We start from the raw sequence: 26,524 nt of genomic DNA, 5'->3' as shown, positions 1-26,524 counted from the left end.
CCACACATCGTATCTGGCATTTACTGTGCGCCCCATGGCAGGGTCACGGACCGGGGCCTAGCCACCGTGACAACCCCAGAGCAGAGACTCACAGGCCCGGTACCGGGTACCCCTCGGCCCTGCGGCGGTGGGGGCGCTGCATATCCATATTGTGTGTGTAATGTGTACATATTGTATATGGTGTTTGTGTATAATGTGTACATATTGTATATGTGTGTGTAATGTGTACATATTGTATATGTGTGTGTAATGTTTACATATTGTATATGTGTGTGTAATGTGTACATATTGTATGTGTGTGAAATGTGTACATATTGTATATGTGTGTGTGTGTGTGTAATGTGTGCATATTGTATATGTGTGTGTGTGTGTGTGTGTGTGTAATGTATGTATATTGTATATGTGTGTGTAATGTATGCATATTGTATATGTGTGTGTGTAATGTATGCATATTGTATATGTGTGCATGGTGGTGTAATGTGTATGTCAGTATTTCATACATGGGCATGTATATGAGAGGGTCATTATAGAGGCGGCCCGGACACATCCTGCACCGGGCAGAACCTTTTGTCATCAGTGTTTGACCCTGATTTTTATGTCTTTTTCCATATACCATCATTCACGTTACCCACCATACTATATATGAACCTGCAGACACAAGGGTAAAGGTGAAGGCATATACAATGTAGAAGGAAGATGATAGAAAGCGATGGCTACATTATGATGGATGGAGCCACCTGCTTGGGAGGGGGTGTAAGAGGAGCCACAGGTACAGAGCAGCAGATGGAGGGGGTGTCGATGTGACGACATTCGCCGTGCACTCTGCCAGCTATATATTCTGCAGCTACAGACACACTGTGCAAACTGTGGTCCAGCCCGGGGCTCAGGCTCTCTGCATCCGTCCTGTATCTGCCTCATCATAAGCCTGGGCTGAGGGAATACCACCATCATCAGCATCAGCGCGTCCATCATGGGACCTGTGAAGTGTTTACTGCTTGCAGCTGTCTGCTTGCAAGGTAAGAACTGCAGTCTGCCAAGTGCAATGTCCTCTGTCGGGGGAAGACCCCTCCAAGGTGAGACCTGGATCTGCAGTAATACATGACCAGACTGGTATCAGATCCCGGATCATAACAAGTTATTAATGCATTATGCTAAAAAAATCCATTTACATTCCAAATATGTGATCTCCGTATAAGTGTTATCCTTCGAGGATATGTTTCCTATTTATAGATTTGGTTGTAGGTCATCAATTATACATGATCTATTCCAGATAACGGTATTATCATCCCTGGGGTTATTGCCTGCCTTCCCGGTAATTAGGTTATTTCCATAAAATCCTATATAAGGTGAAATGATGCAATTAATATAATATATTGCTGTACATAAGGGGTCTGCTGAGAGTTACATCAAGCACATTAATAATTACGGTGCCCACAAGTTCATATTGACTCCTGGTGACCATGCCATGTTCTTATTCTTTATGTTTGCCTCCATCCTTCTTGCTCCCGATTCTTTATTTATTTCCCCTTTTAAAAACGATCCATCATTTACCAGAAATATGTATTGTATTAAACTGGTGTAAAAGCCGCTGTTCTCCTGAATCCGGCGATGTTTTTCTTTTTTTCCTGCGCCTTTCCGTTCCTGAGATATGGCCTCTTCTTCCTTGTGTAGAAATCTAGTCTTGTTTTCCAAGTGGGCGTGATACTCAGTTCTTCTCGGAGGATCACACCCAGTTGGATAGAAAGACTAGATTTACATACAGGAAAGAAGAGACCATATCTCAGGAACAGAGAGGCCCAGGAAAAAAAGAAAAACATCGCCGGATCCAGGAGAACAGCGGCATTTACACCAGATTAAAAAACGGCATATTTTTGGTAAGTGATAGATCCCCTTTAAGTCTCTGTGCTTTCTTATAAGTTGGGTCTTTAAGCAGTAAAAGATAAAGGTCTAATCTGATCAGTTCTACAAAAATTTTGGATGATGAAGTCAAGGTTCTTCTCCATCATTGACTTGATCTCCAGAGTGGTCACTACCATAGAGCCTTGTAGAAGCCCCAGAAGTGTCATCGATATTGAAGAATTAATCTTTCTGTTTCGTTCTTTAGTTTCCACCATGCCCCTGTCCAGCCAGCTGTCCGAAGAAGAAAAGGTGAGCGTTATGGATACATATCTATATCCACTATTTGGTAACACATGACTTATTTATTTATTATATGTGTAAAATATGAACACCATCTGTCACAATACTTTACTTGTAATATATCATACCTGTCACGTTAAACGTGGCATCTAATTTGTGGGCACCAGGTGATAGAGCAGGAGGAGCTGAGCAGATCGATATATAGGTTTGTAGGAAAAGATTCAATATAACTTGTAATAAATTCGCTTAAATCTATGAGCTTTATAGGCTCAGGAGTCCAGTGGGAGGTCTCAATCACTGAATAGGACCGCCCACTGGACACTTGAGCATAGAAAGATCATGGATTTAAGTGATTTTATTACCAGTTATACTTAATCTTATATACAAAAAATATATATCAACTTCTCAGCTTTTCCTGCTCTATAAGTCTGTTCACACGTCAGTTTTTATTTCCAGTTTTATGATACTTTTTAGGAGAAATAAAGAGTTCCCATACTGGACCCACCTATTAAATGGATTTCATCTTTCTAAAATGTGATCATTTTGCATCCATTCTATCTGATATTTGTTTTTTTGGATGGACAAAAGAAAAGCCCATAGTCTGCAAAACTCTTTTTTTCCATCCACAAAAACAGGCGACTGAACGGAGGCTTCCATTATTTTACAATAAAAGGAATCTGACAGCAGGATTTCATCACCCCCAAAATTTTTGATATTGCTCTTTCATAGACATGTCCAGCAATACCTTTATATGGCCAGTCCGTTCCTTCATTACTGAGAAATTAGTGTTTGAATTGATATGCAAATGAGGCTGAAGTGCTATGGTAGATCTGAATCCTCTGCCACTCCAGCTCTATTTCCCACTCAGAGCCGCCTCCTCCTGCTTGACTGACAGCTTCTGTTCTGTGTGACATCAGGCAAAGGAGCTGTCAGTCAAGAAGGAGAAGGTGGTGCTGGGCAGGGACTAGAGCTGGAGTGACAGTTCTGCACATGCCCAGAATGATAGAGATCTTCATAGATCCCTCTAGTAAACACGAATCTGTTGAAAACAGAACAAAAATAGACGGGCCGGATACAAAACGGAAACTAAAGTCTCCATTTGGTGTCTATTTTTATTTGTATATTTTGTCAAAATATGAAAATGTTTCAAAAAATTTAAACTTATGGCAAATTGATTTACAAGTATCCCCAATTGATCTAAAAAGATGTATGCAACACTCTGAATACTCCTAGGACTGTATCCATTTCCTTACAAGCTCTTTACTGCAAGCACAGCCTTAGTAACGTCAAAGTGACCAAAACATATATGTGGGAACGGAAATTATTCAGACCCCTTTAATTTTTCTCACTCTTTGTTTCAATGCAGCCATTTGGTAAATTCCAAAAAGTTCATTTTTTTCACATTAATGTACACTCTGCTCCCCATCTTGACTGAAAAAAACAAGCAGAAATGTAGTAATTTTTGCAAACTTATTAAAAAAGAAAAACGGAAATATCACATGAGCATAAGTATTCCGACCCTTTGCTCAGACACTCATATTTAAGTCACATGCTGTCCATTTCCTTGTGATCCTCCTTGAGATGGTTCTACTCCTTCATTGGAGTCCAGCTGTGTTTAATTAATCTGATAGGACTTGATTTGGAAAGGCGCACACCTGTCTATATAAGACCTCACAGTGCATGTCAGACCAAATGAGAATCATGAGGTCAAAGGAACTGGCCAGGGAGCTCAGAGACAGAATTGTGGCAAGGCACAGATCTGGCCACGGTTACAAAAGAATTTCTGCAGTACTCAAGGTTCCTAAGAGCGCAGTGGCCTCCATAATCCTTAAATGGAAGAAGTTTGGGACCACCAGAAGGCTTCCTAGACCTGGCCGTCCAGCCAGACTGAGCAGTCATGGGAGAAGAGCCTTGGTGAGAGAGGTAAAGAAGAACACCAAGATCACTGTGGCTGAGCTCCAGAGATGCAGTAGGGAGATGGGAGAAAGTTCCACAAAGTCAACTATCACTGCAGCCCTCCACCAGTCGGGCCTTTATGGCAGAGTGGCCCAACGGAAGCCTCTCCTCAGTGCCAGACATCTGAAAGCCTACATAGAGTTTGCTAAAAAACACATGAAGACTCCCAGACTATGAGAAATAATATTCTCTGGTCTGATGAGACGAAGATAGACCTTTTTGGTGATAATTCTAAGCGGTATGTGTGGAGAAAACCAGGCACTGCTCATCACCTGCCCAATACAATCCCAACAGTGAAACATGGTGGTGGCAGCATCATGCTATGGGGGTGGTTTTCAGCTGCAGGGACAGGACGACTGGTTGCCATTGAAGGAAACATAAATGCGGCCAAGTACAGAGATATCCTGGGTGAAAACCTCTTCCAGAGTGCTCTGGACCTCAGACTGGGCCGAAGGTTCATCTTCCAACAAGACAATGACCCTAAGCACACAGCTAAAATAACAAGGGAGTGGCTTCGGAACAACTCTGTGACCATTCTTGACTGGCCCAGCCAGAGCCCTGACCTAAACCCAACTGAGCATCTCTGGAGAGACCTGAAAATGGCTGTCCACCAACGTTCACCATCCAACCTGATGGAACTGGAGAGGATCTGCAAGGAAGAATGGCAGAGGATCCCCAAATCCAGGGGTGAAAAACGTGTTGCATCATTCCCAAGAAGACTCATGGCTGTACTAGCTCAAAAGGTGCTTCTCCTCAATACTGAGCAAAGGGTCTGAATACCTAGGACCATGTGATATTTCACTCTTTGTTTTTTAATAAATTTGCTAAAATTACATTTCTGTTTTTTTTCAGTCAAGATGGGGTGCAGCGTGTACATTAATGGGAAAAAATGAACTTTTTTTTAATTTACCAAATGGCTGCAATGAAACAAAAAGTGAAAGATTTAAAGGGGTACGAATACTTTCTGTACCCACTGTATATATATATATATATATATACACTCACCGGCCACTTTATTAGGTACACCATGCTAGTAACGGGTTGGACCCCCTTTTGCCTTCAGAACTGCCTCAATTCTTCGTGGCATAGATTCAACAAGGTGCTGGAAGCATTCCTCAGAGATTTTGGTCCATATTGACATGATGGCATCACACAGTTGCCGCAGATTTGTCGGCTGCACATCACCACCACCAGCCTGAACCGTTGATACAAGGCAGGATGGATCCATGCTTTCATGTTGTTTACGCCAAATTCTGACCCTACCATCCGAATGTCGCAGCAGAAATCGAGACTCATCAGACCAAGCAACGTTTTTCCAATCTTCTACTGTCCAATTTCGATGAGCTTGTGCAAATTGTAGCCTCAGTTTCCTGTTCTTAGCTGAAAGGAGTGGTACCCGGTGTGGTCTTCTGCTGCTGTAGCCCATCTGCCTCAAAGTTCGACGCACTGTGCGTTCAGAGATGCTCTTAGGCCTACCTTGGTTGTAACGGGTGGCGATTTGAGTCACTGTTGCCTTTCTATCAGCTCGAACCAGTCTGCCCATTCTCCTCTGACCTCTGGCATCAACAAGGCATTTCCGCCCACAGAACTGCCGCTCACTGGATTTTTTTTCTTTTTCGGACCATTCTCTGTAAACCCTAGAGATGGTTGTGCGTGAAAATCCCAGTAGATCAGCAGTTTCTGAAATACTCAGACCAGCCCTTCTGGCACCAACAACCATGCCACGTTCAAAGGCACTCAAATCACCTTTCTTCCCCATACTGATGCTCGGTTTGAACTGGAGGAGATTGTCTTGACCATGTCTACATGCCTAAATGCACTGAGTTGCCGCCATGTGATTGGCTGATTAGAAATTAAGTGTTAACAAGAAGTTGGACAGGTGTACCTAATAAAGTGGCCAGTGAGTGTATATATATATATATATATATATATATATATATATATATATATATATATATATATATATGGGTAAATGGACGATAACTGGTGGTAACAAACAGTCTGTTCCTCAGACACTTATCTTCTTCTACCCTGCTGAGCTGTCAAACATCATCTGTACAGTTTATTCACTATCCAGATTTACCCTACAATAGCTTCTACATTCCCTGCCTTGGCTTTTATACAGGCTACCATAGTCTCTCCTGATTGCCTGTGCTGTACCATGTGATGTGATATCTGCAAAGTCTTATGATAAAGTTTTGAGCTCATGTGAGCTTTCTCTAGCTGAGACAATCTTCTGCTTTGTGTAATATGTCGTTTGCCATTTTTGGCGTTTCACGCTAAGCGAATCTCAAATTATTTGAATTTCTAAAAATTAAATTCACATCAAATTGATTTGTCCATCATTAATAAATACGGGACTTGTACATTACTACAGTCAATTTCAGGATGGCGACTCACAAAAGTCAGCGCAGTCTTCTTCTCTACTGACCCTGTCCATCTTTTCCATTTATAATATACATTATCTAGCTTGGCTGACCTGCAATACCAGATGCAACCTGCAGATGGATGTGGCGCTGTTTTGAGAATAAATCACCTTTTTCTAATACCTTTTTAATGACTGTTAGGATCCAGAATACTTTATCTCTGCCGTTCTGCTGTCTGTTTTGCTCTGAGTCGCTCTCACTTATCATGTTACAGAAGGGGATTGTCACAATCAAAATAAAGCCGTGGAGCTCATTGAAATCAAACAAAAGGTCACTGTTCAATATTATCGACAAGCTGAACTCCCCGCGTCGATGTGACAAGTTTTACAGCTGCTTAATTAGTAACTAAATCCTCCCGCAGACAGCAAATGGTGGTAGTACATGACATATCGACAGAAGGGCTGCCGGGACGAGAGCTCGTTAACTGAGCGGAGATTGTGGCTCCAGTAGATTAGAATTGGTTTTCTATGGTATATTGGTTACACTTCCGCTATTACATAGCTGCATAGTTAAAGGAGTTGTCCATGGACAGCTTTTTTCCTTAGAAACAGCGCCACTTTTGTGAGTAGGCCGTGCCTGGTATTGCCATTTTGACTGATTCACTTAGATAGGGATTAGCTGTAATACCAGAAACAGCCTGTAAACAAAAGTGGCAGCAAATCTGCCGTTACATACTATTTGAACTGTTTCTTCAATGTTTTATGGCTTTTTCTCCCTAGCTCTATGACTAAGCTGTGAAGTGTGACGTCATCTCACTATCCAGATTCACCCCACATTTTGGCATTATAGAGGTAGTCCCTTATTATACACCCACGACTATTACTAGAGCCTCCTCTATAGACAAGACATTTTAATGTCATTCCATACTGTGTAGTTAGATATTAATGATTTTATATTATTCTGTCGAAAAATAGATTTTTTATTGAGAGGAGCTTTTCCTTGTGCTCATTGTCGCCCCCTGTAGAGGTAAGGGGTGAAGAAAAATTACAATTGTTCTTCATAAGTTACTTTTGGCTTTTTTTAAAGTCATTCAGAGCAATTTTTACTGTTTTTTATTATATTAAAAGTGATAGCCTTCTCCAATTCTCGCTGCTCTCCTGATTCTGGAACAGTTTTTCTTTTTCTTCTGTGCCCCTCTGTTCCAAAGTTATGCCCCCCAGTAATAATGGTGCAAATTTTCCCTTTAGCAAACTGGGCGTGTACAACAGAACTTCTATGTGGGCGTTGGCTTTTTCTTCTCTGACACTGACCAATCAAAACCCGGCCTCGCCACAGTGAAGTTCTGTTGTACACGCCCAGTTAGTTGAAGGAGAAAATTTGCCCCATTGTTATAGGGGGCATAACTTTGGAACGGAAAGGTACAGAAAAAAAAGAAAAACTGTTCAAGAATCGTCAGAACAATGACAATTGGAGGAAGGGCTCAGTTTAAAGTACAAAATCCAGTAAAAGGTCCCCTTTAAGAAACCAGCCTGTGCAACAAAGAATATGTTGTACAAATAATTACTCTTCATGGAGCTCAATATGGAACTAGAGTCGATAAATAAGCCCCAGATTACTTTTCTGGATTAATTATACCTTTATGTTCCTCCAGGTCACTAGATGTATCATGGAGGTCCTGGCAGAGTCGTTAACTTCACCTGGGCCAGAACGGGTCAGCAGCGGCTGCATCCAAATACTCAAAGAAGGTTGGGAGACATCTTTTATTTTACATGGTCTCCACTTGCCCAAATCCTTGTTTCTTGTTTACCTATTCTGTCCCGCTCACTGCCAGACTCTCTTAGTAATGTTCTTCTATTGTAAGCTTCCCAGAGATCTGAATGGCCCCCACCCACCACGGGCCATTTCTAACAATCATACCTAGCTATCTTGTATGGGAGCCTTTGGTCTTTCTCAGCATCCAGACCTGGGTACGATAGCTGCACCCCTGATATTTCCAGAAATGTATGATCTTTTTTGGGTAAACTGTTCCATTAGGGAATTATCATATTATTCTATAGAAAGAACTGACAGAGAACGTACTGTGAATGTGGGGGGTTTATGGACCTTCTGTTAAAGTAAGGATGTTTGGGCTTTTGCAGATGAGCGTCTGATCGCCATGTTGCGGCACCAACATATGCTCAGAGAACTGGAGGATCTCACTCAGCGAGGTAACTGATGATATAGCAAAAAGGAACAAAAAAACTATGAAAAAAATGATGGCAGAAAATTCTTCTGCAAATTATTAAAATGACGGCGGGTCACATCATTCTAGAAAGTAAGAATTTATACCAGGCTTAGATCTTAAAGGGAATTTGTCAGCAGGTTTTTGCTATTAAATCTGAGAGCAGCATAATATAGAGCAAGTGAGCCCGATTCTAGGGATGTGTCACTTATTTGGATGTGTGTTGCAATTTCAGTACAATCCGTGTTTTACTATTATCACTGCTGGACTAGGTTTCACGTTCACAGTAGTCAGGCTAATATGTGTAACCCCGCCCCCACCACTGATTGGCAGCTTGCCAACAGTATACACAGGAAGCTACCAATCATGAGTGACGGCGGGGCTACACGACCTTAACATTCTATCCACTGACACATTTACAACAGAGAAAGCAGGGATTCTATCAAAACCGCACCAAGCAGTCCAGCAAGTGACATATCGCTGGAATCAGGCCCCACATCATGCTGCTCTCGGATTACATATATATATATAAAACTGCTGCTGACAGATTCGCTTTAAATTTTACATATTGGTGGGTTAGGAAAACTAAGTCAAGTATGGCTGATGAGACGGCAACACCACAGAGGCTATATTTATGGCTTAGTGTATTATGTTAGGGTTGTCCAACTTTCGGGACAATTTTATATATTTATTTTTTTTACTTAAATGTGTGTGTTTGAAGCTAAAAAAATTTTTTTTCAATTGGGTTCCATAAAAAATGTTGTCTTCTATAGCCTTTATGTAATATTGTCTATTGCTGGCTGGAGAATGAGTTAACTGACAATCCATCAGTGAGCTCATTCTTATGATCTTATGGGAGCATTTATAACTTTTTTTTTGTCTTTCTCTGAGTTCCTCTCAGTGTATTTTATGACCACAGTCCACATCAAAGTTGGATATGGCTGTTGGCTTTTGTATACCATCACATTCAACTCTCACGTGATCTGTGATCATAAATCAGTTGAGAGGAGCTCGGTAAAACAAAGGTAAAAGCGCTATAAACTCTCTCATCGGACCGTCAGAACGAGCTCACTGATGCATTCCCAGTTAGCTCATCCTGCAGCCAGCAATTCAATAGCTTTAAAAAGAAATAGTGCAACAATATTCCTGAAACCCAACTGCAAAAATTATTTTAGCCCCAAGTACATGCATTAAAGCACAAATAAAAATATGTTCACAAAGGTGAATATCCCTTTTAAATAACATTTATTGGAGAGCGCAGCAGCAGATGTCTGACCTAAAAGGGGTTGTCTAGGTTAAAAAAAAAATCCAATTTGATATAATTTGCTAGATAATTCTGAGTTAATAGTGTTGGGCTTGATCCTCATGACCAGAATTGTTACAGCGGGTGTCTTTGCCTCTGGAGGACCCGTCCTGTCCGCCATTACACAGGACACACATAGACTTGAATAGACACTGTGTAATGTTTCATTTGGCCACCGGAGGTGCTGCAGGGAAATGAAAAACTTACAATTAGCTGTTTTCACAAAAGCCAAAGCTGGAGGAGACTTTGTTGTCTACTTAAAGGGATCCTTCTAACACCTACAAATTGACCTAAGCGGAAAACCCCTTTGATTGCTGCCATTATTTAAAGGGATCTCATATTTGCTTCTCATTCATTCGCGACTCTGTTCTTCATCCCCTGCACTTTGTAATGTTTATTTTTCCAGTGGCCTATGATGTGTGTTATTTCACTCTACTACACTTTATAGCGCCCACACCAGACCGTATGGTGAACTGTGTCTGAACTGTGCTCTGTTTTATGAGTCTGGTCCGTCCCTGTAACTGCTCCTTATCTACATCGCGCCTTATCTGTTTACCTTGCCCTATTCTTCTCCTTTCCCAGCCTGGACACCGCCTTTTTCACTTTGTCCTTAAACACTTGATTCTCCGAACCTATGTAACAGCTTCTTCCTGCTCCCTTGGAAAAAAAAGTTTTACGTTCATCACAACAAACTTTTTCTGATGACTGTTCTATGGCTAATTGGGTTCTGATAATGTCATCTGGACCAGGCATTGTTAACCCCCCCAAAAAATGAACATAAATTTATACCAGCAAAGAAAACCCCAACAAAATTTTTTTTTTTTTCCACCCCAAGTTGCCCATAAAACTATTTCCCCGACCCGTAAAAGACATAAGGAGGAGAAGGGAGTAGAAGTGATGAGCGGATTTTCTGAAATTCATTTTCGCCAAAAATTTCTAGCAGACAAAATCAAAGCCTCCAATTGCCATGAATGTGTAACACTCTGAGGTCTCCTAGGACTGCATCCAAACCCTTTAAAGCTCTTTAACACATAGACAGTAATAGTGATGTAAAAGTGACCTAAACATATTCACTTTCCACCCTTAGACATCAGGTAAACTGCCATATCCAATGAAATCGGTAGGTTTGGGTAGCAACAAGTACCATTGGATTGTCTCCTCTTGGACTTTTGGGGTACATTATTACGTCTTGGCCAAGTGGAGGAACCTCTAGCATGCTGGCGGGCCAGTCTAAGCCTACAGCCATGTGGTGACATTATCAGGTCAATCAAGGGTGGACATAACACTGGGGCAAAGATGTAAGGGGGCCCACTTTCATCTCCAAAAGCGGTAAGTAGCTTCTTCCACAGACACATTTTTGGACTGTAGTGTTTTTGCACAGTGGTCCTCTTCTGTCTGTGTCCACTCCTGAGATCAACTATATTTTTGCACATATCCTATGACCCGATCAATGATGACTTCACTATTTCTCCTGTTACTTTAGTACTATTGACTGTTACCTTCTTGTCCGAATTAATTCTTAACCCATTTAGCATTATTTCCCTACCGTTTATCATCTCCTTCCTAATTACTATGTCAACACTTCCACTTCTCAACTCTTCTCGACAGAATACATGGGGTTAAAGCAAACCTTTATGTTCCCCATTATTGGGGGTTCTTGCATTAAGTGTAGAACCACAGGCATCTTATATGGTCCATCTGTAGACACATCGTTGGTTTTCTTTCCATTTATAATCCATTTATAGTCTTCAAGGTTCTGCCTCACACCATCGTTGGCACACAGTTGGGTATGTCAGTATTGATAACACTATTTCTTGACAATAGTCAAGATTTTTTTCACGTGAGTTTTGAAAAACTAAACTTTTTTTTACATTAATTATGCCCATAGAAAAGTCACATCTCCATGCAGAAAGAGACACTATGGAAGAAGAAGAACTTAAAAAGAGAGCCAATGAGCCTCCAGTTCCTCCATCCAAAAAAGCTGAGGAGTCAAAAAGAGGATCTTCAAGTGAGGAATCCAAAGAGTTTGAGAAAATAGAGAAGGTGCACGTGAAGGAGAAGGAACATGGGGAACATGGTGGCACTTCCGCTGAGGAGAAGGTTAACGAGCTGCTGGAAGAAGAGGAAAAAAGGAACGCCCAAAATAAGAGAAGTGAAGATATGATGAAAAAAGATGGAAAAGAAGTCAGGAGTAACATGGCCGCCAGAAAAGATAAAAAACACTTTAGTGATGAGAGTGATGAAGAAAACTCAGAGGAACATGAGCATCAGAGGGGCTACCATGAGGACAAAGATGGGTGGTACCACAGGAACCATGAAGGATGGGAAGAAAGAAAAAGGGTGGCAGAAGACCCCAGTCAGGAAGAAACAGCCCAGTTTGAGTCTGAAGACCGAGGCCTGAAATACTTCAATGCCAAAACCCATATGCATGGCTACCATGGGGAAGACAAGAGGCATATCCACCACCCAGAAGAAGGCGAAATGGAAAGGGAGAGGTCCTATTATGACCAAGGGGAAGGTGAGATGGGAAGAGAGAGGCATCATTATAATGGAAACCATGACCACAGAGAGGAAGAGGAGGAGAGGGAGTTGGAGGAGATGGAAGAACATGAAGAACACAGGGCTAAGGTAAGAAGAGGAGGACATTCATCTCATGATGACATCAGTAGGTTGTATTGTCCAATATTTAAGGTTGCCACTATCCCAATAAACCACTGTCCCATAACCAATTGCGATTTACACTGACAGGCTAGTGCAAGTAGAAAAGATTGTATTGTCCAATGGCGAGTACTGATATTTTTGATTACCAGTGGAGTGAAGTAATTGTTAATTGATATTCCGAATTTCTGATCTGACTTTCCTGCTTTGCCAGACCGGCCAGTCCTGGGTATTATAGCAGCGTCAGTACTAAGTCAAGAGTGGGAGCGGTGGCGGTGAGAGTTTGCAGAGGGCAAAGTGGCAGAGAGCCAGAGACAATAATATCCAGCAACTGTGAATGTGTTCCTTGCCAATATGGCTGCACAACCCCAAAGTCAAGAGCTTAGATCAGAGGAGAAGTACCTGAATTACAGAGAGTAATGTCTGACTCACTCCAAGGATGCCCATAAGCTCGGCCCATTGTCTATTCAGTAGAGAAGGGGAGTGAGTCACCTCCAGACCCATCTTGCAGAGGCTTATCTCCCTTAAGAACAAAAGGATTGAGCATTGAAGGCCAACATGTCAGATCCTACTTCCCCTCAAAATCATCTATCTAAGAATATTTGGGAGGCCCCCCAAAGCCGTCTGGTTTAGCTACAATTGATCAGTTTGGCTTACTTTGCTCCCACGTGTTGGAACAGCACAAACTTTTTTTAATTTTTATTTTCTTAATAATTTTGTCCAGCATGGAAAGTAAAGAAAATTTACAAATCACTTTATTTGCGGATTTGTCTTAATTCCTGTAGGAGCATGAGTATGTTCTGATATCAATGAAGCTGAAAGCACGAAAATAGACAAGTAGATGCAATTTTTTTTTACAGGAATGAAGGCAAATCCCATAATAAAGTGATTTGCCAAGTTTTCATAAGTTTCCATCCCAAGCAAAATAATTAAAAAAAAAAAACCTATCCTGTTTTTTTTTTAGTAAAAAGTTCTGGTAACCCTAGACACGATGGGTGACACCTACTCTGTAGTATAATGGTGATTAATATGGGGAATAGATTACTGTGTGATTTATACTGTATTTGTGCTTTTTTCACATTTATAATCTAAAAGAGTAGATAATTAGAAATACTACTCTCTAGAGCAGAGGTGTCACACTCAAGGCCAGTGGGACGAATCCGACCTGCCATGTCATTCTCTGTGGCCCGCGAGGACACAGAAGGATGGGCTTTCCACTTTCTCCTGTATGAAGAGACGGTCAGAGCAGTAAGTCTGAGCCATAGCTCAAAATCTAAGATGGCAGCCATGTCCTGTGCCGGCTATGCCCTCATCCACTAAGTACTGCTGGCTGCCTTCTACGTTGACACAGCCAATGTCTAGCACGGGGTTGGAGGGAGCTGGCACAGGGGGCTTAGGCGATGCAGCGAGCAGTAAAAAGAGGGGTGGCACCAGCACTACGAGTAGGTGTCATCTTTGTGAGTGATCAATGCATGCAGTGATAGCAGTCAGCCAGCACAAACAGTGATAATAGTAATAGCAGTCAGCCTGCACAAATGGTGATAATAGTAATAGCAGTCAACCAGCACAAATGGTAAATACGGTGATAGCAGACAGCCAGCACAAATGGTGATCGTAGTGATAGCAGTCAGCCAGCACAAACGGTGAATGTGGTGATAGCAGACAGACAGCACAAATGGTGAATGCGGTGATAGCAGACAGCCAGCACAAGTGGTGGTCGTAGTGATAGCAGTCAGCCAGCACAAATGGTGGTCATAGTGATAGCAGTCAGCCTGCACAAATGGTGGTCATAGTGATAGCAGTCAGCCTGCACAAATAGTGGTCGTGATGATAGCAGTCAGCCTGCACAAATGGTGAATGCGGTGATAGCAGTCAGCCAGCACAAATGGTGGTCGTAGTGATAGCAGACAGCCTGCACAAACGGTGATCGTAGAGATAGCAGTCAGCCTGCACAAATGGTGGTCGTAGTGATAGCAGTCAGCCTGCACAAATGGTGATCGTAGTGATAGCAGTCAGCCTGCACAAACGGTGAATGCGGTGATAGCAGTCAGACAGCACAAATGGTGGTCGTAGTGATAGCAGTCAACCAGCACAAACAGTGATCATAGTGATAGCAGTCAGCTAGCACAAATGGTGATCGTAGTGATAGCAGTCAGACATCACAAATGGTGGTCGTAGTGATAGCAGTCAGCCAGCACAAATGGTGTTCGTAGTGATAGCAGTCAACCAGCACAAAGGGTGAACATGGTGATAGCAGTCAGCCTGCACAAACGGTGGTCGTAGTGATAGCAGTCAGCCAGCACAAACAGTGAATGTGGTGATAGCAGTCAGCCAGCACAAGCGGTGATTGTAGTGATAGCAGTCAGCCATCACAAACGGTGAATGCGGTGATAGCAGTCAGCCAGCACAAACGGTGATCGTAGTGATAGAAGTCAGCCAGCACAAATGGTGGTCATAGTGATAGCAGTCAGCCAGCACAAATGGTGGTCGTAGTGATAGCAGTCAGCCAGCACAAACGGTGATCGTAGTGATAGAAGTCAGCCAGCACAAATGGTGGTCATAGTGATAGCAGTCAGCCAGCACAAATGGTGGTCGTAGTGATAGCAGTCAGCCTGCACAAACGGTGATCGTAGCTATAGCAGTCAGCCAGCACAAACGGTGAATGCGGTGATAGCAGTCAGTCAGCATAAACGGTGATCGTAGTGATAGAAGTCAGCCAGCACAAATGGTGGTCGTAGTGATAGAAGTCAGCCAGCACAAACAGTGATCGTAGTGATAGCAGTCAGCCAGCACAAAGGGTGAACATGGTGATAGCAGTCAGCCTGCACAAACGGTGATTGTAGTGATAGCAGTCAGCCATCACAAACGGTGAATGCGGTGATAGCAGTCAGCCAGCACAAACGGTGATCGTAGTGATAGAAGTCAGCCAGAACAAATGGTGGTCGTAGTGATAGAAGTCAGCCAGCACAAATGGTGGTCGTAGTGATAGCAGTCAGCCTGCACAAACGGTGATCGTAGTTATAGCAGTCAGCCAGCACAAACGGTGAATGCGGTGATAGCAGTCAGTCAGCACAAACGGTGATCGTAGTGATAGAAGTCAGCCAGCACAAATGGTGGTCGTAGTGATAGAAGTCAGCCAGCACAAAGGGTGATCGTAGTGATAGCAGTCAGCCTGCACAAACGGCGAATGTGGTGATAGCAGTCAGCCAGCACAAATGGTGGTCGTAGTGATAGCAGTCAGCCAGCACAAACGGTGTTCGTAGTGATAGCAGTCAGCCAGCACAAATGGTAATTGTAGTGATAGCAGTCAGCCAGCACAAATGATGATCGCAGTGATAGTAGTCAGCCAGCACAAACAGTGATCGCAGTGATAGCAGTCAGCCAACATCAACGGTGATCGAAGTGACAGCAGTCAGCCTGCACAAACGGTGAACGCAGTGATAGCAGTCAGCATGCACAAACAGTGATCGCAACTAGTCAGCCAGCACAAACAGTGATCGTAGTGATAGCAATCATCCTGCACTTTTGTGTGGTTCTATCTTTGAGTCAAAGCAGATGCAGCCAGTACTTAGCATAGGGAACAGTCCATCTCGGACTGAGGTCTGGAACAGCTCTCTTAGCCCTACCACCCAGGGACAGCTCTCTTAGCCCTACTATACAGGGACAGCTCTCTTATAGCTCTACTACCCAGGTACAGCTCTCTTGGCCCCACTACCCAGAGACAGCTCTCTTATAGCTCTAGGTATAGCTCTCTTATAGCCATACTACCTAGACACAGCTCTCTTATCCCTACTACCCAGGGACAGCTCTCTTATAGCCATACTATCTAGGCACAGCTCTCTTATCCCTACTACCCAGGGACAACTCTCTTAGCCCTACTACCCAGGGACAGTGATCTTAGCCCTACTACCCAAGGCAACTCTCTTACAGCTCTAGGCACAGCTCTCTTAGGCCATGTGCACACGTTCAGTATTTTTCGCGTTTTTTTCGCGTTTTTTCGCTATAAAAACGTGATAAAAACGCGAAAAAAATGCTAACATATGCCTCCCATTATTTTCAGTGTATTCCGCATTTTTTGTGCAAATGTAGCCTTTTTTTCCGCGAAAAAATCGCATCGCGGAAAAAAAAGCAACATGTTCATTAAAATGCGGAATTGCAGGGGATTCCGCACACCTAGGAGTGCATTGATCTGCTTACTTCCTGCACGGGGCTGTGCACACCATGCGGGAAGTAAGCAGATTATGTGCGGTTGGTACCCAGGGTGGAGGAGAGGAGACTCTCCTCCACGGACTGGGCACCATATAATTGGTCAAAAAAAAAGAATTAAAATAAAAAATAGTCCTATACTCACCTTCGATGTCTTCCCGCCTCTCCGCTGCATGCTGCCGCTTCGGTTTCTATAGCTGGTGTGCGGTGAAGGACCTGCGATGACGTCACGGTCTTGTGAATGGTCGAGACTGGTCATGTGACCGCTCACGTGACCGCGACGTCATGGAAGGTCTTGAACCACACCGGCATCTATAGGAACGGACGCCTGCAGGTGAGTATAACCATTTTTTTTATTTTTTTTATTATTTTTAAACATTCTATCTTTTACTATAGATGCTGCATAGGCAGCATCTATAGTAAAAAGATGGTCACACTTGTCAAACGCTATGTTTGACAAGTGTGACCAACCTGTCAGTCAGTTTTCCAAGCGATGCTACAGATCGCTTGGAAAACTTTAGCATTCTGCAAGCTAATTACGCTTGCAGAATGCTAAAAAAACGCAAAAAAAACGCAAAAAAAAAAATGCGGATTTCATGCATAAAATTTCCGTTTTTATTCAGGAAATTTCTGCAAGAAATCCGGACGTATGCACTACCCTTATTGCCCTACTACCCAGGGACAGCTCTCTTAGCCCCATCATCCAGGGACAGCTCTCTTATCCCTACTACCCAGGGACAGCTCTCTTAGCCTTACTACCCAGAAACTGCTCTCTTATCCCTACTACCCAGAGACAGCTCTCTTATAGCCACTGGCCAGTCTGTGCATTGCATGAGCCCTTACAATTACAACTGGAATTTCAAAGGCAACCATAACATGGATGTGACCCTTGGTGAAAATGAGTTTGACATCACTGCTCTAGAGGATCTGTTCTCCTTGTGAGTTTAGGTTTATTACAGGGCCATGATAAAAGTAATATCATTGCTGGTATATTTGTGTGTGTTTGCTACCATCCTGTTTTATGACAGATGGACTTTAGTAATTTTACAGTAATAAGAACACTGCCACCAATAAAACCACTTATCACAGACACTTTGTCCTATGAATTCTAAACTCTACAGTCAGCTAGCTACGGATTAGGAGAGTGTAGGTGCCAATACACATTAGAATAAATGATGCCGGGGTGAAAGAAGGATCGGGCATATTAAATATGACTGATTCTTTAGTTCTCAGGGGAGATAAGCTGCAATCAGAGCTGTCTGGCCGCGTTTTATACCTTTTGCCTCCCATATGACCTGAGCATTAGGGGAATAACTGTCGGTCAAGTGGACGATTAGGGTTAAGCTTTATCATTGTGGCCATGTTCTATGTACTATGTTCGGGTAGGGACCTAATGGGATGAGGTCGCCGTGATTCTGTCACGCATATGTTTTTGGGCAGATCTGAATTCGATGTTCAAACGTGAATAGTCTAATAGATGTAAAAAATATTGTAAAAAGTTGGTTTTTTAACATGTAAAATCTAATTAATGCTGTTCATTTATATTTTGTGTGTTTAAGGAAAGGGACCTCCATCAGGTGGAGGAAGAGCTAAGAAAGGCGGCAGAACGACTGCAAGAACTTCACCGGGGTTAAGAAGAAGAAGAGTAGGCCTCAAACTTCTGTCTTCCAGGCTATAATCTGCCAACGCTTTGCACGTGTTCTTGTACCCTGTATATACACAATTCTTCCACAGTTGGCTTGGGCCTGTGTTTTCGTGGCTGTTTTATAAAGTAAAGTTTTGGCCTGATAGTACTCTCAGAACAGATCCTGGCTTCAGAGTCACCAAGATTATATATATGTCCACAGGTACCTCAAAAAGACAAAAAAAAAAAAAAATCGCAAGAGATTGGAATTACCCGGTTGTTTGATTGTCAATAATAATAATATTAATGTTCTTCTTCATCTTCTCTATCTTACATTGTTGTTTTTGAAATGTTTTGTTCATTAATTAAATTACAATCAGCTCTACAGAAGCAATGTTAGGGGTATACAGAAGCAGAAGATCCTGGTCAGTACGGGAGATTTCTACAAGACTACATCTTCTTTTGATCACAGTCTTTTTAGCGTCTGTCCAATGGTAATTTTCATATTCTGCTGTGAGATCCGAATTAAAAATGGCAAATTCAGGGTGTAAGGCTATTTAAACTTTGGTTATTGGTGGTAGTCTTTATTTCTAAAGGTCTGTATTTCTCTGGTTGTCTTCTCACGTGGCTCAAGTAGCAGTAGTCTCATTGTAATAATCGAAACGTTGTCCATGTCAAGATCTAATTTATTACAAGGTAAGGTCCATTGTTCTGATTTTCTCCTTCGTCACCAATCAGCCGAGACGGTTGGTGTACGCATCGTAAAGTAAGATGTGCTATTGACTTGTCTTTTACAAGGCTCCGGGAGAGATCTAAGGTCCATCTTCCGATCTTCACATGGTGGCATATCAGAGGAATCTTCCAAAGTTGATGGAGATTCTTCGTTGACTTTGAGGATTTTGTCTACATGTGAAAGTAAAGCTGGGAAAAATTCAGGAACGCCTTCATAGCCTAAAAAAGAAGGGATTTATGGAATTAAAACCCTTAGATGGATGGAAATTACTTATATATAGGGGATTCAGAATGTCTCTTATGGATGGAGTGCAAGAATAACTAACCTGGAAAAGCATTGACGTCAATGACGGCACAACGACCACTCTGTGTGTCCACGATTAAATCCACCCCAAAGAGAGACATCCCCAGAGCTTCCTGAAGACCCTGAACCACCTGTTTGACAACATCCTCTGATGGAGGAAGGACATCTGGATATAGGGGTGTCTGGAACCACGAAAGAAGACCATTAGGAACATTCTAGCCAAAATATTGCCAAACATTTTACTAAATATACTTTAAGTAAAATATCTATATGTGACTACTAAAAATATGCAGCTACGGACATGGAGAGATACATTCATAAATTAATTAAAGGGGATGTTTAAAAACAACATTTATTACCCATCCGTAGGAAAGATGAGAAACGTATAAATACTGAGGGTCAGGCTGCTGAGATCCCATCTCCACAATTCGAAGGTTGAATGTGTAAATGGAGAGACAGTGAGCATGTGCGACCACCCCTCCTATAGACAGGGGTCGCACATGCTCACTACTGCTCCATTCATACAGATAACTTTGGGACCACCATTCTTGTGATTAGTGGGAGTCACAGCAGTCGGATCATAAATTTATGAACCTTTCTTGTGGATAAGGGACAACATCTTTCGTAAATCCATTTGGAGCTCTAAAGGGAGTTCCTTTACATGGACTTTGTAAAATTGCAGTATGAAAGGCACATGGAGGTACATAGAGATATAACCTGTAGCCCCTCACATACATGTCACCTATCTGAGTGCTTTCAGACTACAGAGTAGAAGCATAATCATATCCTTCATACCCTTTACTATACAAAACTAGTGGTGCGGCACAAGCTCGTAGCGGCACATATCCTTCATACTACTGTGTGCATGATTATATCATCAGATCCTGCCTAGACCCCAAAAATTTACAGGGTTACTAAATGGTGGAACACATTATAAGTAACATGTAAATTAAAAAGTAAGTGAAACCCCGTAGACTCACTTGAGACAGGTGTGAACAGGACTCTGCTTTGGAAACCTGATGGCTGTTAAAGTAGATTGTCGATTGGTCTGTAGGTAAAAAAAAAAAAAAATGTACAAAATGTATGAGAATATTGTAGGCCGGGTTACCTATGCTAGTATTGATTCTTCATTGATTGATTAACACTTACATTTCTATAACGTATGTGCATTTTAAAGTGCTAACAAATAGTTAAAAAAAATCAATATTTAATTAATTGTGCAATCAGTGTAAAAGTTAGTCATAAGTAAAATAGTATGAAAAGGTTCCTGTATGCCATGACCAAAAGCTACAGATCATACACATGGATATCATAGGATGCCGACCTGCCTCCCCTATGGGAAAATCATGTATGGATGGCCTCTTGACGATAAAGTGCTGTGAACCCACAACAAAAATCTTATAAAGTGTGGCACTGTGATTAATGAAGCTTTGGAGAAGACAAGGCGGCGTCACATCCTTTAGGCCCTTTTCATTGAATATCAATGACATCTGCAATACAGGAAAGTAGCGGTTAGATGCTAACACATTTGTAAACATTCCACATGAATTTCTGCAATACCACATATAACCTGTGGACATGTGTGGCACTGTTTTATGGTTAAACTCCTTATAGGGGTTATCTGCTTTACAGAACTCAATATCATCTACCCTGTCAGAATATTGTAAAGTAATAGAGAGGATTCTCCTATTGAAGACCTAAGTCTATTAGACAGTGAGGGAACACAGTGTCTGCAACTCTGGAGAAGCCTCATGTCCATGCATTACACGGACAGCTCATTGATTTTAATGGAAATTGTGTAATACTTGATTTCACCTGGGGAGGCACTGCAGGGAAAATAACCACAATACTGTTGTATTTTAGCTGTATGGAGGTGAAACACACAGACAAATTTCCAGGAGAGAAGACATACCTGGTTTATTACCATGTTTTCCTTCTTGCTCTCTGCATACACAGCTCTGAACCAGTGAATGCATATTAGAAAGCAGTAGCACTTACCGTGCTTCCTCCTCCAGACCCAGTGAACATGTGCTCACTGGGTGTAGGGAGGGAGCAGGAGTTTCTGAGTCCTAGGAAAGCAATTCTATGTAGCCAGGAGGTTGAAATTCCCCTGTAACTAGAGCTAAGCTTCAGTTACAGGGAAAATTAGAAATAAAAAAAATATTAATATATTAAAATGCCCCCATAGAGGTATTTTAAGATCTTATTTGGGACACAGTGTGTAAAGTAAATAAATGAATAAATCCAAATTATTTTTTTTATAATTTTTTCATTTCATTTAATTTCATCATCTGAAAAAAAAAAAAATCATTAACATACTAAAAAAATAAACCTACAATTCTTCATTGTAATCGTACCTGAAGAATCACGTAACGAGGTCAGTGTTACTGAACAATGAAAGACTTAAAACTGGTGGCGCTATAGAGTTAAGTCCTCTTTTTTTCAGCAGAGGCAATTTGCAGACTTAAAACTGAAACCTAAAATAATGGCTGAATTCCATTTGTTTCGCCATTTCACCAAACTTGGAATTTTTTTTCTGTTTTCTTGGTACATTATATGGTATAATGAATGGTGTCATACAAAACCAGTCAACGATAAAATATAAAGTAACAAATACACAATGCAGACCTCGTGGGAGCGCGGTCCATGGGCCACCCGGGTTTTGCAAACTGCGGGAGAAAGAACATTACATCATTATTATTATTATTGAATAGTGATAAATTGTAATGTTCCCCGTATGCACGTCCCAATTTTCCACATGGAAGGAGAAGTGAGGACGTACTGGGCCGCAGGCCTTTAAGGGAGGACGACATGACAGGATTGAGAGGGACCATAGGGAGTGAACGAAAAGAAGTAAGTTAGGATGAGGTGGGGTAGTAGATTTGAATTATGGGTCTAGGATTGGGCTATGGGGAAAGTAGGTGGGAATAGGGCGGAGCTGGGGGGCTAATATAAATGGGGGCATCCATCTTAGAGGAGCAACCATTTTGGTGCCCTCTTAGCAGTGAAACAAGCTCCCACCCATCCTCCCTTAATTTTGAGGAGTTTTTGGGTTATGTGTAGGAGTGGGAATCGTGGCAAGGGTTCAGGGTAAGCTTGGTAAGGATTTGATCGGGTTTTCATATGCACTTTCTGGGTGTGCTTTGTCGCGGCAGCAAGGCGGGGGGGGAGGAGGTCCTCGAAGTTGGTGATGCCAATAAATGGCGGCTCGGAGGGGGGGGAATTTTAAGATCCCGGACTCCCCCTGGTGTGGTTTAAAATGGAAGGGAAATATGGTGGTTACACGGTTGAGATGACTGGAGCCGTGGGTACTTTGGCGGATATTGGCCGGGCGAGTCTCTTAGCGTCTCTGAACTGGTGCCTAGCGGCTAGAGGCAAGACGCGACCTGGAGGCCAAATTATGGATATTTGACCTGAGTTGGTTACTTGTTGGGGCTTCGAGGACCGCCCTCTCCGGGGTTAATGTTAAACAAATAAACTTTTATGTTTGAATGTTAAGAAAGGCTGCTGTGGCCAATTTATCCAAATAAATGTTTGATGAGTAGTCATTTGGGCGTGATGTAGAATATTGTTTTTGGGGGAGGGCTTTAGAGGTTTAAAGATATTGATTGGTATAAGGGAAACTCACGGGCATCACGAATACCCTATGTCATGGCTAGTTTAGAAAATCAGCATGATGACCCCACAGCCACCCACACACAGTATGATGACAACACATACCCTGCCATTCAGTATAACTTCCCCACATGGTACAATGCCCCCACAGCCTCACACACAGTATGATACTCCCACAGTAGAATTCCTCACACAGTATGATGCCCTCACAGCCACTCAAACACAGTATGATGCCCACAAAGCCACCCATACCCAGTATAAAGCCCATTACATTATATTCCTACTGCCCTCCACACACAATACGATGCCCCTACATTCCGCACACACCCCACAACCCCCATACGGATTGATGCATTCAAAATAACCGTACACTATGAAGCACATAAAGTGCCCCCCCTAAACATGATGCAGCTGCAGTGCTCCCATAAATTATTATGCCTCCACAGTGCCCCTACATACACTGATGCCCTGCACAGTGCTCCCATACAGCAGTAAGCCCCCACAGCCCCCACAACCACAGTATGATGCCCAGAGAGCTTAATAGCTTCCCACACACAGAATGAGGTCACCACAGTAAAATCCCTCACCCACGGTATGATGCTCAACAGCCACCCACACACAGTAAGGTGCTGCCATGGTCCACTCACATAAAATAATGTCCCAAAAGCCCCCCTCGCAGTATGATGAATCTACTTCCCCACACAGGAGTGTCATGACTCCACTTCCCTCACATACAGTATAATGGCATCCATAGCTCCCCCACATGCAGTATGATGCCCCAGCTTCCCACACACAACATGTGTCACGCACAGTGTAAGAAAGACTAAGTGTAACACGAAGGTAAAATGGGAAGAGATCTCATCACTATGGAAGGGGGGAGTGGAGACCCCTGCGCAGATCTAACGTCACCCTGTCTGCCCTAACGTCCCTATATAGGTTCTGCACCTATCGCCAAGCAGGATATCTAAACCCTGCCTGACCCTGGTGATAAGCCCTGCATAGGGAAGGATAGGATAAGCACTAGTCAGTCCCCACCACAACTAAAGACAGATGAGATACACAAACAAGGGGAACACTTCGCTTGAGTAGACTCATAGAGAAACACAGACGTCTGCCAAACACCAGAGAGGAAGATAGCCCACTGCTATAGCTACAAGCCTCAACAGGGAAATGGAAATGAAAATATCATTGGTAACTCCCAACAGCAAGCTGGAAGTTATAAACATCCCAGTCCAGGTGTGTCAACTAGAGCCGGGGAAAGTTGCAACTGGGTCCTAGATCACAAGGACCAGGAAGAAGTCTGCAAAGCAAATTGCGGATACTTTCTGCAGTCAGATGCAGAGCGATGGTCTGCAGCCTCTGACACACCCGAGACAACATGATGCCTACACAGTCCATCTATCCAGTATGATACTCCATCATCTCCTTGCAGAAGCATGATATCCCTGCACATTATGATGCCCCCACAGTCATTCCACACACAGTATGATGCCCCTACAGCTCTCCCCACACTCACAGTATGATGCCCTCTTAGGTCCCCACAGAATTATGGTGCCTCCACAGTACATTCCCCCCACACAGTCTGATACCCTCCACAGTATACACATGCAGCTCTTCTACATCAACGTATGCAGCTCTGCTACATCCAAACACGCTGCTCTGCTACATCAAAGCACATGCACACACCTTGCCTGTGTCCTACTCCTTGTAAACGCTGCCTAATAACGTGACCTGAGAATGTCACATGACCTAACGGTCCTGGCGGGGCCTACAATCTATATAAATTGAACGGTGGGCTCTGGTACTTTATTGTTCCGCCATTATATTCTACTGTATAGGACACAAATATCTGTAGTCGGGACATACCCCTGATCTCCCGGGACAGAGAGGCAGCTCCTTAAACTTGGGACACTCCCACTAGAAGCAGGACAGGTGGGAGTTATTGTTTCACGTATCTGTTCTGGGTTTTTTTCAAATAGAACACATACCATTACATTCTACTAGCTACTGAACCCATTCTACGCCAAGAAGGCGAGCATTTTTATTGGTTAATTTATACAGTATCTTCATGGTATGTGCATGCGTTGACTGCAGCACCATTTTATTGAATTAATGCACTACAACGTCAACATAGCAGGGGATAATGGTGACGTCCAGCGTGTGCGCACTGCTATGTTGATGTTGTTATACAATTCTTCAATAAAATGGCGCCGGAGTCAACGCTTGCGCATACCGCTATATCCGCCGCCATTTTGATGAAGATACTGTGACTGCGAATCCACAAATGTAGTGTCTTCAATAGAATGGTGCCGTAGTGCGGAATGCACACGCTGACTCCGGCGCCACACTGCGCAGGCGCCACCCATCCCACATCCACCATTATATATTAGATGAGTATGTGCATATGGATTATTTTTTGTAAAAAAAGAAAAAAAATGGAGAAATATCTGATCTTGACACAAATAGAAGTTTGGAAATATCTGCTGTTACTGAATGTATAAGGCCATGTGCACACGCTGCGGATTCCATTGCGGAATTTTCCGCAGCGGTTTTGATAAATCCGCAGTGCAAAACCGCTGCGGTTTTTACTGGGGATTTATCGCGGTTTTTATTGCGGTTTCCGCTGCGGGTTTTTACCTGCAGTTTCCTATTGGAGTAGGTGAAAAACTGCTGCGGATTCCGCACAAAGAATTGACATGCTGCGGAAAATAAACCGCTGCGTTTCCGCGCGTTTTTTTTCCGCAGCATGTGCACTGCGGATTTCATTTCCCATAGCTTTACATGGTACTGTAAATGCATGGGAAACCGCTGCGGATCCGCAGCATGTGCACATACCCGAAAGGGACACACAGACCGAATACAGAAAAAAAAAAATCCTTATGTTAACCAGTCTGATGTAAAAAAAAAACAAAAACAAAAAAACGGACGTCTGAATTAGGCCTTAAAGGTATTAATGACTGTATAATTACGGTAATTCTGTGTTGTTTCCAGCAATCATTAATATGAAGTCTGCAGATATAATGACCCTGAATTGTGATGACTGTGTTATGTTGCTATCAGGATTTGTTTGACACGTGATGTGTAGATACACGTATCTATCGACAGCAACGTCTCCAGGGAGTCTGTATGCAAATATTTATAACAGTGCATACATGAAAAAAAACATGCACCAAGATAAACTAAGTGCAGAGGTAGTAAAGCTAAGAACAATAATAGTATGGTGCAGTACACGGGTGGGTGACGCCAGCGGGAGGGTGCTCATACCTCACCCTGGACACAGGGACACACCTGAAGAACTTTGCACCCTCGGTCTGAATGACACAAATCTACACTCAGTTCCACACTGTACTAGAGATAATGAGCAATTAAACCAGGGAGGGGGCGGCCACCACCCTATGCC

The 26,524-nt window shown here is 42.7% G+C and overlaps 2 protein-coding genes across 2 annotated transcripts in view; one reads left to right on the top strand and one right to left on the bottom strand.

Annotated features, from left to right (window-relative positions):
* The first annotated feature begins 810 nt into the window (after positions 1-810).
* On the top strand, positions 811-19,035 carry CCER2 (coiled-coil glutamate rich protein 2). The gene is made up of 6 exons (XM_077285809.1): positions 811-1,016; positions 2,105-2,148; positions 8,113-8,206; positions 8,600-8,668; positions 11,874-12,613; positions 18,409-19,035. The coding sequence occupies exons 1-6, from the start codon at positions 971-973 to the stop codon at positions 18,481-18,483; spliced, it is 1,068 nt and encodes a 355-aa protein (XP_077141924.1). The 5' UTR covers positions 811-970; the 3' UTR covers positions 18,484-19,035.
* The window catches only part of LOC143805990 (inositol-tetrakisphosphate 1-kinase-like), a 20,013-nt gene continuing 12,147 nt past the window's right edge, over positions 18,659-26,524 (bottom strand). Inside the window, exons 6-10 of the mRNA XM_077285807.1 lie at positions 22,138-22,178; positions 20,834-20,999; positions 20,490-20,557; positions 19,532-19,691; positions 18,659-19,424 (exon numbers count right to left, since the gene is read on the bottom strand). Coding sequence (XP_077141922.1) covers positions 19,201-19,424; positions 19,532-19,691; positions 20,490-20,557; positions 20,834-20,999; positions 22,138-22,178 — 659 coding nt within the window. The 3' untranslated portion in view covers positions 18,659-19,200. The remainder of the gene's footprint in view (positions 19,425-19,531; positions 19,692-20,489; positions 20,558-20,833; positions 21,000-22,137; positions 22,179-26,524) is intronic.

The sequence above is a fragment of the Ranitomeya variabilis genome, chromosome 2 (genome assembly GCF_051348905.1).
Source record: "Ranitomeya variabilis isolate aRanVar5 chromosome 2, aRanVar5.hap1, whole genome shotgun sequence".
NCBI lineage: Eukaryota > Metazoa > Chordata > Amphibia > Anura > Dendrobatidae > Ranitomeya > Ranitomeya variabilis.
The sequence above is the reverse complement of the archived record's forward strand: the minus strand, read 5'-3'. Positions and strand labels throughout refer to the sequence as shown.

Bases quoted from the DNA above. Each gene is read 5' to 3' on its own strand.
- CCER2 (XM_077285809.1), top strand. From the start codon at position 971: ATGGGACCTGTGAAGTGTTTACTGCTTGCAGCTGTCTGCTTGCAAG. The intron at 1,017-2,104 runs GTAAGAACTGCA...TTCGTTCTTTAG, and splicing joins TGCAGCTGTCTGCTTGCAAG to TTTCCACCATGCCCCTGTCC. The intron at 2,149-8,112 runs GTGAGCGTTATG...ATGTTCCTCCAG, and splicing joins AGCTGTCCGAAGAAGAAAAG to GTCACTAGATGTATCATGGA.